This window comes from Rana temporaria, chromosome 12 (genome assembly GCF_905171775.1).
Source record: "Rana temporaria chromosome 12, aRanTem1.1, whole genome shotgun sequence".
In the NCBI taxonomy this organism is placed as follows: Eukaryota; Metazoa; Chordata; class Amphibia; order Anura; family Ranidae; genus Rana; species Rana temporaria.
The window spans coordinates 99,383,039-99,396,735 of NC_053500.1; the positions used below are offsets into that span (position 1 = coordinate 99,383,039).

A 13,697-nucleotide genomic window follows, 5' to 3' on the forward strand; every position below is an offset into this window, starting at 1 on the left:
CATGAATCTAAATAAAGAACATCACTTCCTTAAAGAGCATTGATAGAAGGATTAAGAAGATTGTGATGTCTAAACAATGTTGACATCTATGTTCAGGCTCAGGTGATTTATTCAGCTAAAAGGGATTAGTCAGATTTAGGCTGACGTGATCAAACAATGACTCCTAAAAGCCTAGGGTGCTGAAATGAAGACTTACACTACTAATAACTAATATTTTCTCCCCCCATATTGGTTTGTGTTGGGTTTTCCTAGAAATATAAGGAGATACCAACACGGGCATGCAAGACTGATGTTAAATATCTCCTCACTCATACCTGTTGACTTTAAAAAAGCTGACTTCCCCTTACTTATGTTTGAATATGCTGTATTGTTCACTGGCAGTACCTCCTTGTGAGCAGTTCCCTCTGTTTGGGTGTCAAAGATTGTATTTTAGGATAAGCCAGCCGGCCATAAGAACAGAGCCATGGAAGTTATTTACATGCGACATTAAAGTGTATCCAAACCCAAGAACAAAAATTAATGTAGTTCTAAAGACAGAATTGTTTTATCTTAATGCATTCTGCTCCCACAGCTGTCAATCAAAGTCAGTTAGTCAATCAGGGGAGAGAGGAAACGGGGCCGGGTCGGCGCTTTGTGTCTGAATGGACACACGGAGCTGTGACTCGGTTTGGGTGCCCCCACAGCAAGCTGCTTGCTGTGGGGGCACTTGACAAGAGGAAGGGGCCAGGAGCAGCGAACTGGGACCCCAGAAGAGGAGGATCCAGGCTGCTCTGTGCAAAGGAGGCAAATATAACATGTTTTTTGTTATTTTAAACAAGATTTACAATCACTTTAAAGCTAGTGGCATGTGCGGAAATATTTTCATTAGAGATACTTCTGAGCTATGTGTAAAATGATGCACACAGAACTTTTTTAACAAGTGAATCTTTGTTTTGGTATAAAGCCCCACTATTTTTTATTGTTCAATCGCAGATTTAAATGCAACAATCAGCCAATTACCATATTTATTGGCGTATAACACGCACAGGCGTATAACACGCACCCTAACTTTAAGAGGGATGTTTTAAACCAAAAAAAAAAGCCCCCTGCGTATAACACGCAGGCACAGTTTACTCTCGATTTTCAGGGTAAAAAAGTGATGCATTCATATCCATAATGCAATTGGTGAATACAATTTTATGAAGTCAAGAATGTGAACAAAATGTTTGGTAATATTTTATAGGGTCATCCCTGAGTATTTGAAACTAAGTAGATTGAAAGACTGACTGGATGGTAGATAACATAATTAAACACATAACGATAAAAAGTCATACAACATACCATGAAATTTTGCTGTAGGGGTGACCAAGAGTACATAATGGGAACAAGTGCCACAGTGTTCAGAGACCTTGTGAATACAGTCTGAACAGCAAATCCAGGAAAGCTACTTTCTACAGTGCACTAAAAATAAATAAATAAGTACTTGGTTACTTTTACTTGAACTGCCTGTGTTAAAATATAAAAAGATTAACTGTACCAATTAAAGTGACTATAGACAGCAGCAACAGTACCAATTAAAGTGACTATAGTGAATTAATATAAATAGAACAGAGTAAGTCTTTATTCACATGGCCATAATTAAGCATATGCCTATGCAAAGGCCACGTTTGCCCACAAGAGGATGCGCAGTTGTTCCACGCATCCCTGTGCAGGCAGTCTGCTTCCAATTTGACAGAAGTACAGGTGCAAGTCCCCACAACACAGACATTGTGGGTTCAGGGCCGTGCACCCACGCCCAAATGATGAGCTCTTCTCTCAACACAACAGACTGGCCCCTTATGCCGCTTTTCCCTTCGTCTCCCAGAGCTCTGCCGTGCAGGAGACTGCAATAGGCCGATGACAAGCCAAATTCAGGTAATTACATTGCTTGCATTCCAAAAAAGATTTTTTAGCAATGTAATCAATACAGTACTGCATAAAATGTTGTCTTTTATAGCTGCTTGGAGTGATAGTTAAAGGCAAAACCTGTTTTTTAGTTTTGGATAGAGTGGAAAGAAATTAGTACACTTGTCAGGTTTTTATTGCTGTCTGTACCCCTGCAAAGGAGGTATTTGTCCTATTTACCATTACCACCTAAAGTGAAAGAAAAATCACACATTTTGTGCTGTCCCCAGAACAGAAAAGCGGAGACATTTTCCAGTGGGGAACTGGATAACAACCTTGGAATCCCAAACTTTTCACTTCCTGATTTCGTTATAGGACAGGAAGAGCAGGGAAATCTCCTTAATGGGACACAAATGGCAAAAATATACCTGCCAAATGTTAGAGATTTTTCATCCAACAAAAAAAAAAGGAAGTGTTGCCTTTTAGTTCCACTTTAAACTTTGAGGTTAAAAAAAAAAAACATGCATTCCCTTGAAACAAACAGGAGATTAAAATAGCCCAAAACCAAAGAAGACAAAAAGAATGACCTATACACGAATAAGAGGCATTTACCTTTTTTAGAAATGGGTGACCACTTGAAGGCATCATCATCTGAACATGTTGCACTCTTAGTTTCTTCCACTCTTCGTCTAAAATGTTTGTTCGGTCTTTAGCTTTTGCCAAATTCCTCACATACAAGGCCTGTAATGTGAATGGCAACACTATGAATTTACACCAACAAGTATGCATGCATAGAAATCAAGCCATATTGTAATTCTGCGTTTTTAATTCTGAATGAATAAGCTGCATAGAGCATGCTGCACCACAATACCATTGTTTGTTTACACCACTCAACTGAAATTCCTCAGTGTGCTGTATCAAAATTCCAACTGTTATATGGAACAGTGTGTGGATGTCCTTACCAGTAACATTACTTGCTGAAACCTGAATCAAATTCTGAATAATATGCACACACTGTCAGTGGTAATACGGTCATTATGGAATGGCATGGTATAGTCTGGTATGGGATTGTTAAGCAGGTATTTAAAGGTCTATTGCAACTTGGGGTATTTGTCCATGAGATGGGCTTCTTATAACTGCTCAGACATTTCTGGATTCATCAACTTATAGTTTTTACAAGGGCGGTCTTTGGGTAAATAGAGAACTGCTTTTAGCAACATTGATGGGCAAAACACATGATCTGTGCTTTATTACCTTCAATGGCGAACAGGAGAGACATTAGTGGTCTAATAGGTCCCTGAAATGTCTCATAAAAGAGAACCTGTGCACTTCCACTGTGCTATAACATAGAGGGTGTGTTAGTCTATTTGTGAGAGCAATAAAGTTGATTTAAAATTAATAAATGTAAGTAATACATAAATATTAAAAAATCAAAAACAGATTTTCAAAGCCCCCGCCCCAATGTCTACACACATACAAACACGCATAGTGGGTGCGCTTATACACAAAATAAAGAACTGTGCTAAATGTTCTAGATATTGCTGCGCACACTAGGGCAATCATGCATGGTTAATTCAAAACTGATGACATGTAAACATTTATAAAGTGTGGCCTATTGACAACTTTGGGTAATGAAGTTTGGCACAGAGAGAGCTGGATTCCTCTAATGTCCAAGTCTCTTTAACTGAGAGCAGTGGCGACCCGACCATTAGGGGCGCTGGGGGGCACCGCCCCCCCCCCCCCATCCATCCATCTGGCACCCTAATCTACATGCAGGGTGCCGGATAAATGGATTCCGATGGGAGATTTTTTTTTTTTAAGCACATTTTAAGCTCAGTGTTGGAGCTTGTTCCGCCACCATGCCTTCAAAAAGCTGGTGGTGATTCTGCCACATCTCTCGGCTCAATTCCCTCCTCCTCTTCTTCCTCTATGGCCTCTTCTGCAGAATTGTCCTCTGAACCAGCAGTGCTCCGTAAGTGTTCAGGGGCTACGCAAGCAGTCAGGCTAAAAGATGCCATGCAGTGCTTCAGTTGGTCTGCCTAGGGGACAAGAGCCACACTGGGGCAGGGATTCTGTCAGCTCTGCAGGGGCAGGCTCAGAGGTGGTTGACGGCATGGCAGCTTGAGCCAGGAATTGTTGCATGCGACAATGGCACCAACCTTCTCTCCGCCTTCCTACAGAGACACTTGACCTATGTTCCATGCTTGGCACACGTCCTAAATTTGGTGGTGCAGTATTTCTTGACCAGGTACCCAGGCTTACAGGAACTTCTGAGCCAGGCCAGAAAAGTTTGTGGCCATTTTACGGCAGTCATACAATGCCAGTGCAGGAAGTGAGGATTTCTCAGAAGACATACTTACCTGAGCCCCGAATCTCCGTAGGCACGATCCCACATTGTTCTCTCAATGTCTGAACGGCTCCCCATTGGCTAGATTGATAGCAACGCAGCCATTGGCTCCCAAATCAAATTAAGTGGCCACCGGGAGGCAGAGCCAAGTTATACACTTGACGGTTATGCACGCCGAGTGTATAACACGGGAGCGCGCCCGCAAGGTAACCCCCTCGGGAGAGAGCTTCCCAGAGGGGGTTAGCTCTTGCGGGGACGAGCCAAGACAGCCGCCGTGGGACATTTGAGGAGCCAAGACAGCCGCTCGGTGGCCGATAAGGCTGCAGGAAAATCAGATAATGATCCTGCAAGGAAGGATGTTGAGGCATTCTCATGTCCTCTGGGGTCAGAGTAAGCAAATAACATTGTCATTTGGCCCATGAAATTCTGCATAATTAGGCGCATGTATGGCAGCGTCCAAGATGGCCACTTAGCCCGGGAGCTCTGCGCCATTTCAACCCTGTTACCCACACTGCAGCCGTCTGAGCTCTCTTTCCGGTCTGGCGAAACCACCAGCTTAGGACACTCTCAGCCACGGCCTGATGTCCACAGGATCTGCCCGGAGGAGCCTGTCCCGAGAATCAGGCCGGCCTTATTCAAAATGGCAGCCACTTCCTCACGAGGCACAGCCTGTGCTGAAGAATATATTGCAGACCAGGATCATGCTGACCTTTCTGCCTCCCATCAAATCGGCAGCCACTGAGTACCCCACAGCAAGTGGCCCCCTAACCTGCATCCACTGAATCCCTGTTAGGGAGAACACTGTGAGGACTTGCCCACATGCCATTACAGGAGCTGCTGAGAAGCCCAAACCTATGGGAATAGGAGATCAGGGACAACTCTCTCACCCCTTCAGACTTCCCCCTCCATGATGGCTGCATTTTCCAAAAAGCTAACCAGGGGCCGGTCACCTACTGCGGCCCAGATCACAGCCTCTATCCATGCTGTTCTGCAGCAAATAGGCAATAGAATATTGACCAAGCAGCTTCGAGAATCAACCAGAATTCCCGCCAGAATCCAGGATCTCCAGGACCAACTAGAAGCGGCTACCTCCAAAATTGATGACCTCGAAAACAGGTCGAGACGCTACAACTTTAGAATCAGGGGCCTACCAGAACTGTTAAGGATGTTCACCCGGGAATTTAAAAGGATTCATCAAAAACCTAATACCTGACATACCGGCTCACCGCCTGGAACTGGATAGAGCCCACAGAGCACTACAACTTATACACTCTGATGGCCTCCCAAGAGACATCATAGTGAAACCGCACTTCCACATGGTCAAAGAAGAAGTGATGAAGCTATCTCGCTCGGCGGAGAAGCTGGTGATCATGGGTCACCAGATCCAAATCTTCGCGGACCTCTCGCCATACATGGTACAAAAGCGACGAGTGCTGAACCGTTGCTCCAAGTCCTGGCACACAAAGATATCACTTACAGATAGGCATTCCCGCTTTGCCTGAACTTTTCGTACCGCAACAAACCATACAACTTCTCCTAATTTCCTGAAGGCGAACGACTTCTCCTACATCAAGGGCTGATTACCCAAAAACTGCCTCCACCTCCTGCCAATAGAGAAGCACCGTAATCAAAAAGTCAGTCGCCAACTAGCCCGCTGTTTCACGTGTGGCAGAAACAACACCCTAAACGATCACGGGAGTCCTTCCCTCCATAAAGGTCGCCCACCATCACCCAATACATATTGTGACCAACCTAACGTCTTTGGACTGATGTTCGGTTTACCACGATTAAACCTTGGGATTGGTCCCAAGTTCCACAAGGAAGGTTTGTTCCTGGGGACCGGCTCTTCCCGCAACCCCCCCCCCCCCCGACTCCCTGTGCTACTAACATTTCTGTGAAACTCTAGAAATGACAGAGCCTAAGGGGGTCACAATGGCTCTCTTGAGGAGGCTCCCCAACTGGGACCTGTTCTGCCTACCCAGGTGATCAGCCATACGGTTCACAGGCGGCTATCTTTTCCTCTCCCATGGCCGATGGCGGGTGTCACCATGAAGCCTATCGCCTTTGTCCATTACACAGTGGTGACACGCGTTATCGAGTGGGGGAGTGGGAGATTGGCCAGGCGGACCTGACTATGCTCTATTACAGTGTCAACAGGGCTCAGACTTTAAAGGGGTTGTAAAGGATTTTTTTCCCCCTAAATAGCTTCCTTTACCTTAGTGCAGTCCTCCTTCACTTACCTCATCCTTCCATTTTGCTTTTAAATGTCCTTATTTCTTTTGAGAAATCCTCACTTCCTGTTCTTCTGTCTGTAACTACACGCAGTAATGCAAGGCTTCCTCCCTGGTGTGGAGAAAGCCTATTGAAGGGGGAGGGGGCGACAGGAGTGTCAGGACACCCACTAACACACAGCTCCTTTCTCTATCTGCAAAGTAGAGTGTCCTGACCCTCCTGCTCGCCCCCTCAAGAGGCTTTCTCCACACCAGGGAGAAAGCCTTGCATTAATGCGTGTAGTTACAGACAGAAGAACAGGAAGTGAGGATTTCTCAGAAGAAATAAGGACATTTAAAAGCAAAATGGAAGGATGAGGTAAGTGAAGGAGGACTGAACTAAGGTAAAGGAAGCTATTTAGGTTTTTTTTTTTTACCTTTAGTTATCTCTTTTGGTGAGGGTGACTGGAGCAGTTACAGTGCGTCCCCATCGGACACTGATAGGAGAACTTTACTTTTCTCCTCTGTTGAAGTCAGATTACCTTGTCCTTTCTAGGACGACTTTTGTTCCCTTTGTGTAAAGGGCTGGGAAGGGACAGTTTGCTCCCCTGCTCTGGTGAGATGGGCATATCGTTGTACAATTTGTTATCTAATGCATCTTCTTTTTTTCTTTCATGCTCTGCTCTATGCTTCCTTTTCTCCCTTCCCACCCCCCCACCGCCATCCTCCTTTTGTCACAGGGTCTCGCTGGAATTCCTACCTCACAATATACAGAACTGGGTCACCATGAGGCCCAGGAGGTCTTCCACCTGCCAGGGAAATCGCTCTTGACCGGTAAGCTTACTTCACACATAGTACCCTAAGCCATGACTAAACTTTGGATCTTTCCCCACAATGTGCAGGGACTCAACTCCCCTGTAAAAAAAAAGGGATTTTTAATAACAGCTTACCTGTAAAATCCTTTTCTTGTAGTACATCACGGGACACAGAGCAGCATAGCCATTACATATGGGTTATATAGTGTACCTTCAGGTGATGGACACTGGCACTCTCCGACAGGAAGTTCCCTCCCTATATAACCCCCACCCATAGTGGGAGTACCTCAGTTTTGTAGCAAGCAATATGCATCCCAAAAATTCCCCATAAGAGGGGTGGGAGCTCTGTGTCCCGTGATGTACTACAAGAAAAGGATTTTACAGGTAAGCGGTTATTAAAAATCCCTTTTTCTTTATCGTACATCACGGGACACAGAGCAGCATAGCCATTACATATGGGATGTCCTAAAGCAATGCCAATGAGGGGAGAAAAACTATCCAGGCAAAAAAACAGCGGGTGCCAACGGACAAGAGGATTTCTATACTGCAGCCTGCAGAACCGCTTGCCCAAAGGCTGTATCGGTGTTCCTCCTGACGTTCATTTGATAAAATTTCGTAAACGTGTGGACTGACGACCAGGTCGCTGCCCTGCAGACGTGAGCCATGGAGACTTGGTGATACACTGCCCAAGAGGCGCCCATAGCTCTCGTAGAATGAGCCTTTACAGATAAAGGCGGACTTCTCCCTTTCAAGCCGTAAGCCTGAACAATTAACTGTCTGATCCATCTGGAAATGGTGGATTTAGATGCTGCTTGACCCCTCCTGGGGCCTTCCGGCAGAATAAACAAAACGTATAAACAAAACGTTGGTCCTTCGAATTTGGGCCGTGGTTTTTAGATATATCTTAATCGCCCTGACCACATCCAAGGAATGTAGCAATTTCTCCTTTTCCGAAGAGGGTTTTGGAAAAAAGGACGGAAGAATCAAATCTTGATTCAGGTGAAAACTAGACACCACCTTTGGAAGAAAAGACGGATGTGGACGTAGCACAACTCTGTCCTTATGCAGTACCAAATAGGGAGCCTTACATGACAAGGTTGCCAGTTCTGACACTCTTCTGGCGGAGGACATAGCTACTAGAAAGACTAGTTTTCTAGTCAGCAGAGCCAAAAGGCTGTCTCTGTAAGGCTGACAGAACCAAATTCAGGTCCCAAGGGTACAGGGGAGCTTTAATCGGAGGATTGACCCGCAAAACCCCTTGTATAAACGACTTCACCAACGAGTGGGTAGCCAAAGGTCTCTGGAACCAGACCGACAAGGCTGAGACTTGCCCTTTGATTGTACTAACAGCCAGACCCTTATCCACCCCCAGCTGTAGAAACTCCAGAATTCTCCCAATGACATATTTGCGGGTATGCCACCTCTTAGCCTCACACCAGGCTATGTAGGCTTTCCACACTCTATAATATATCAACCTGGAAACTGGTTTCCTGGCATTTATCAGAGTAGAGATTACCTGACTAGAGAGGCCTCTTCCCCTGAGAATCAGGGATTCAGCCGCCAGGCCATCAAATTTAGAGCCTGTAAGGCAGGATGGAAGAACGGCCCTTGCGAGAGGAGGTCTGGATGCAGAGGGAGGACCCAGGGTTCCTCTATTGACATCCTTACCATCAAGGAGTACCAAGGCCTCCGGGGCCAGGCCGGGGCCACTAGAATCGTTGGCTTGCGCTCCACCTGAATCCTGCGAAGGAGACGTGGTAGCATTCGGAGTGGAGGAAAGGCATAAATCAGAGCAAACTGATGCCAAGGGCATACTAAGGCATCCGTCCCGTAAGCCAATGGATCCTTTGTCCGAGACACAAATTTGACTAACTTTGTGTTGAACCTGGATGCCATGATGTCTACTTCCGGAGACCCCCACCTCCGGCAGATGTCCTGAAATACCTCGGGATGGAGGGACCATTCCCCCGAGGACAACTGTTGGTGGCTGAGGAAGTCCGCTTTCCAATTGTCCACCCCGGGGATAAAAATCGCTGAGATGCAGGGGACATGAGCTTCTGCCCAAGAGAAGATTTGGTCCACCTCTCTCTGGGCTGCCTGGCTTCTGGTGCCGCCCTGGTGGTTTATATATGCCACCGCCGTGGCATTGTCGGACTGCACCCTTACTGGAGAGCCCTGCAACACCGTCGTCCAGCCTGCTAGGGCTAACCGAGCCGCTCGTATCTCCAGGACATTTATGGACAGAGTTTACTCTGCCCCTGACCATCTTCCCTGTTGAGTCAATCCTTCCAGAACTGCACCCCACCCTGACAGACTGGCGTCTGTGGTCACTATTCTCCAAGAGATAGGGCTGAACGATCTCCCTTTCAGCAAGTTCTGTGGAATTAACCACCAGCACAGGCTCTGTCGTGCTGAATAGGACAGGGTTATGGGAAGATCCAATGCCTGGGCTCTTTTGTTCCAGGCCGTCAGAATGGCTCTCTGTAATTTTCGAGAGTGGATCTGGGCATAGGGCACCGCCTCGAAGGTGGCCACTAGCTTGCCCAACAGGCGCATACAAAGGCGGATGGTTGGCCTTGTGCTGCTCAGAATTATCTGGATTAATTCCTTTATAGAATCGACCCTTGTCTGGGGCAAGAAGACCTTCTGATGTATTGTATCCAGGATCAATCCGAGATATTCCAATCTCCTTGTTGGCTGTAAGGCCGACTTGTCCTGGTTTAGAACCCAGCCTAGGGATTCTAGATACTGTACCACCAGGAGTACTGCCTGATTCAGGCTGGCTACCGAGTGATCGACCACCAAAAGGTCGTCCAAATAAGCCATGACCAAGATACCTTGTGCCCTTAGGTTGGCCAACACAGGGGCCAGAATCTTCTTAAAGACTCGGGGGGCCATGGCCAGCCCGAACGGAAGGGCCACAAACTGATAATGCCGATGAAAGACAGAATTCAGAGAGTCGTGGTTAATGATTCTTACTCTGAATGGTCCAAGGTTATCAGTGGTGTACCCCAAGGTTCAGTGCTGGGACCCTTACTTTTTAATATATTTATAAATGATATTGGGTCTGAGATCAAAAGTAACATTTCTGTCTTTGCAGATGACACCAAGCTATGCAGTGGAATAACGTCCAATTTACAAGCAGACCTCAATGCTCTGTCTAATTGGGCAACTAAGTGGCAGATGAGGTTTAATGTTGATAAATGTAAAGTTATGCACTTAGGGAAAAAGAATATACATGCATCATACATGCCAGGGGGAGTACAACTGGGGGGATTTGTAGTGGAGAAGGATCTGGGGGTCTTGGTAGATCATAAGATCAATAATAACATGCAATGCCAAGCTGCGGTTTCCAAAGCGAGCAAAGTCCTTTCTTGTATTAAGAGAGGTATGGACTCCAGAGACAGAGATATAATTTTGCCCCTGTACAAATCATTAGTAAGACCTCATCTGGAATATGCAGTTCAGTTTTGGGCACCAGTTCTCAAAAGGGATATTGGAGAACTGGAGAAAGTGCAGAGAAGGGCAACCAAACTGATAAGAGGAATGGAGGAGCTCAGCTATGAGGAAAGATTAGAAGAACGAAATCTATTCACTCTTGAGAAGGAGAATAAGGGGGGATATGATCAACATGTACAAATATATAAGAGGTCCATACAGTGTTGAGTTATTCACTTTACGGTCAACACTAAGGACAAGGGGGGCACTCTTTACATCTAGAGGAAAAGAGATTTCACCTCCAAAAACGGAAAGGTTTTTTCACAGTAAGAGCTGTGAAAATGTGGAACAGACTCCCTCCACTGGTGGTTCTGGCCAGCTCAGTAGATTGCTTTAAGAAAGGCCTGGATACTTTCCTAAATGTACATAAAATAACTGAGTACTAAGATTTGTAGGTAAAGTTGATCCTGGGTAAATCCGATTGCCTCTCGGGGGATCAGGAAGGAATTTTTTCCCCTGCTGTAGCAAATTGGATCATGCTCTGCTGGGGTTTTTTGCCTTCCTCTGGATCAACTGTGGGTATGGAGTTGGGTGTATGGGGATTGCACTGTGTTTTTTATTTTGTTTGTTTATTTTTTGTGGTTGAACTGGATGGACTTGTGTCTTTTTTCAACCTGACTAACTATGTAACTATGTAACTATGGTTTAATGCAAACCGAAGGAATTTGTAATGCCCGGGATAAATTGGGACGTGGAGGTATGCATCCTTGATATCGATAGATGCCAGAAACTCTTCCCCCTGTAGGGTGGCCACCACAGAGCGAATTGATTCCATTCGGAAGAAACGGATCTTTAGGAAACGGTTTAACGACCTTAGATCCAAGATCGGTCTGACATTGCCGTTCGGCTTCGGAATGATGAACAGAGTTGAATAAAATCCTTGTCCGTGTTCTCGAGCCGGCACCTCTATGATCACCCCTTGAGCCAGGAGGCGATCCAAGGCTGTCAAGAGAGAAACTCTTTTTAGTGGATCGCTCGGTAGGCTTGACACCTGAAAATGAGGAGGGGGGAACTCCCGAAACTCCAGCCTGTATCCTTGAGCCACTGAGAACAGAACCCACTGGTCGGAAATTCTGGCCTGCCAAAGCTCTGAAGAAAAAATGGAGCCTTCCCCCCCCCCCACCCGTGAGAGTGGGGGCGCCCCTTCATAAGGTCGACTTAGGGGCAGCTTTAGCTGGTTTGGGAGACCATGGTCTCTTGTTACCTGAAGCCTGCCCTTGTGACCTATTGAGGATGTACGTCCTGAAGGCCGTCGATACTGCCTAGAGGATGAGGGCCCTGGGACTGGAGAGTCTGGGCGCTTGAAGGAGGGACCCCGAGACCTTCTTTTAACAGGTAAGAGGGTGCTTTTGCCACTGGAGATTTTTTGTATATATTTGTTCAGATCTTCTCCAAACAGTCTCTCTCCCTGAAAGGAGAATCCAGTTAAGAGCTTCTTGCAGGGGGTTTCAGCAGACCAGTTTTTTTAACCATAAAAGTCTTCTCATATGAACTAAAGATAGAGATAGACGGGAAGCTTGCTGGATGGAATCCTTAATAGCATCCACTGCAAAGCACAGGGCTCTAGGCAGATCGGCCAAATCTCGAGCCTGCTGGGCTGGAAGGTCCTTCAGAGCCTGGTCCTTCAATGCCTGACACACCCCTATGGCGGCTAAGGCTGGTTGAACCACTGCCCCTGCTGTGGCAAAAGAGGCTTTTAGTAAGGTCTCAAGTCTTTTATCGACTGGATCCTTAAACATATGGATATTGTCAACCGGACAAGTTAAAGACTTATTAACACATGAAATGGCAGCGTCCACTGTAGGAACAACCCACTTCTTTGAGAACCCTTCCTTCAAGGGGTACAGGACCGAGAACCTTTTAGGAGGAAGAAAAAATCCTATGTGGTCTCGCCCAATCCTGAAAAATCAGGTCCTTTAACAATGGATGGACCGGAAACACTGAGTTGGACTGAGGTGCCTTCAATGAGCCTATGGAGGATACGGAAGCCTGAGGCTCAGGCAGAGGCAACTTAAATGCAGGCGTACCGAGTTCGCTAGGGTCTGGATCCATAGCTTCTCTGCATGGAAGGCTGAGAAAGGTTCCTCTATTTTCGACTCTTCAGAACCTTGCTCCAAGCGGTCGTCCGCTTGATCCCCTGGAAATTCCAATTCCTCTGGGGAAAGGATTTCCTCGTCTGGGGACTCAAACCTAGGGGATGGGGACCTAGCCCGTTTTCTCCCAGGTAACAAGGACGCAATTAAAGTGGCTATCCTCTGTTCCAATCCACCCAGGGTGGAGGCCAACATCTCCTCCGTAACAAAGGTAGGAGTTGGTTGGGTAGGGCCAGCCGCAGCATTTAGCAACCCTAATGGCTCACCCAGGGCAATGACTTCTGGTTTGTCCGGGGAGGAAGGTACAGCAGAAGCCTGGCCGAGATCCTCAGAGCCCAATGGGGAACCCGTCTGCTTTTTTGTACCTTTAGCATTTTTGGTGTTTCCCACGCCCTTAGGAGCCAGAATACAAACCCAAGGTACTCCGCTATAACACAACGGACTGTTAAAGTCGGAAGAAAAAACACACCACTTTAAATGTGCCAATATAATAGGTTAAGGTAATGCTAGACAAATCTAAACTTCCCACAACCTAAGGAAGAATAGGCAATACAGCGCCCCAAGGGCTTGTAACTCACAATAAATGAGCCAAGTAATGCCACCTTTAAATGCTGGTCTAGGATAGAGCAGTGGGTTAAATGCTCAGACTGCTGCTAAGTACACCGGCTTTAGTATGAAATGTATTGAGCCCTAGGCTCTAGTATAGTTGTGTACTCAGAAAAGGCCACCGGGTGTCACTCTCTACCAGAAAAGACCTAGGTATTCAAACCCTCTGCTGTCCGTACAGCAAGACAGCGCCGCTGCTCCGTGTCCCACGGCGATCCTGCTCGACTGACAGCCTAATATAGGCTTTAGAGCAGAGGGAGAAGGA

The 13,697-nt window shown here is 46.4% G+C and overlaps 1 protein-coding gene across 3 annotated transcripts in view; it reads right to left on the reverse strand.

Moving 5' to 3' along the window:
* EZH1 (enhancer of zeste 1 polycomb repressive complex 2 subunit) overlaps positions 1-13,697 on the reverse strand; it is a 394,387-nt gene that overhangs the window by 303,838 nt on the left and 76,852 nt on the right. For all 3 annotated transcript variants that reach the window (XM_040329824.1, XM_040329823.1, XM_040329825.1), the window contains 2 exons: positions 2,476-2,604; positions 1,321-1,440 (listed from right to left, as the gene is read on the reverse strand). In XM_040329824.1, the coding sequence (XP_040185758.1) occupies positions 1,321-1,440; positions 2,476-2,604 (249 nt within the window). The remainder of the gene's footprint in view (positions 1-1,320; positions 1,441-2,475; positions 2,605-13,697) is intronic.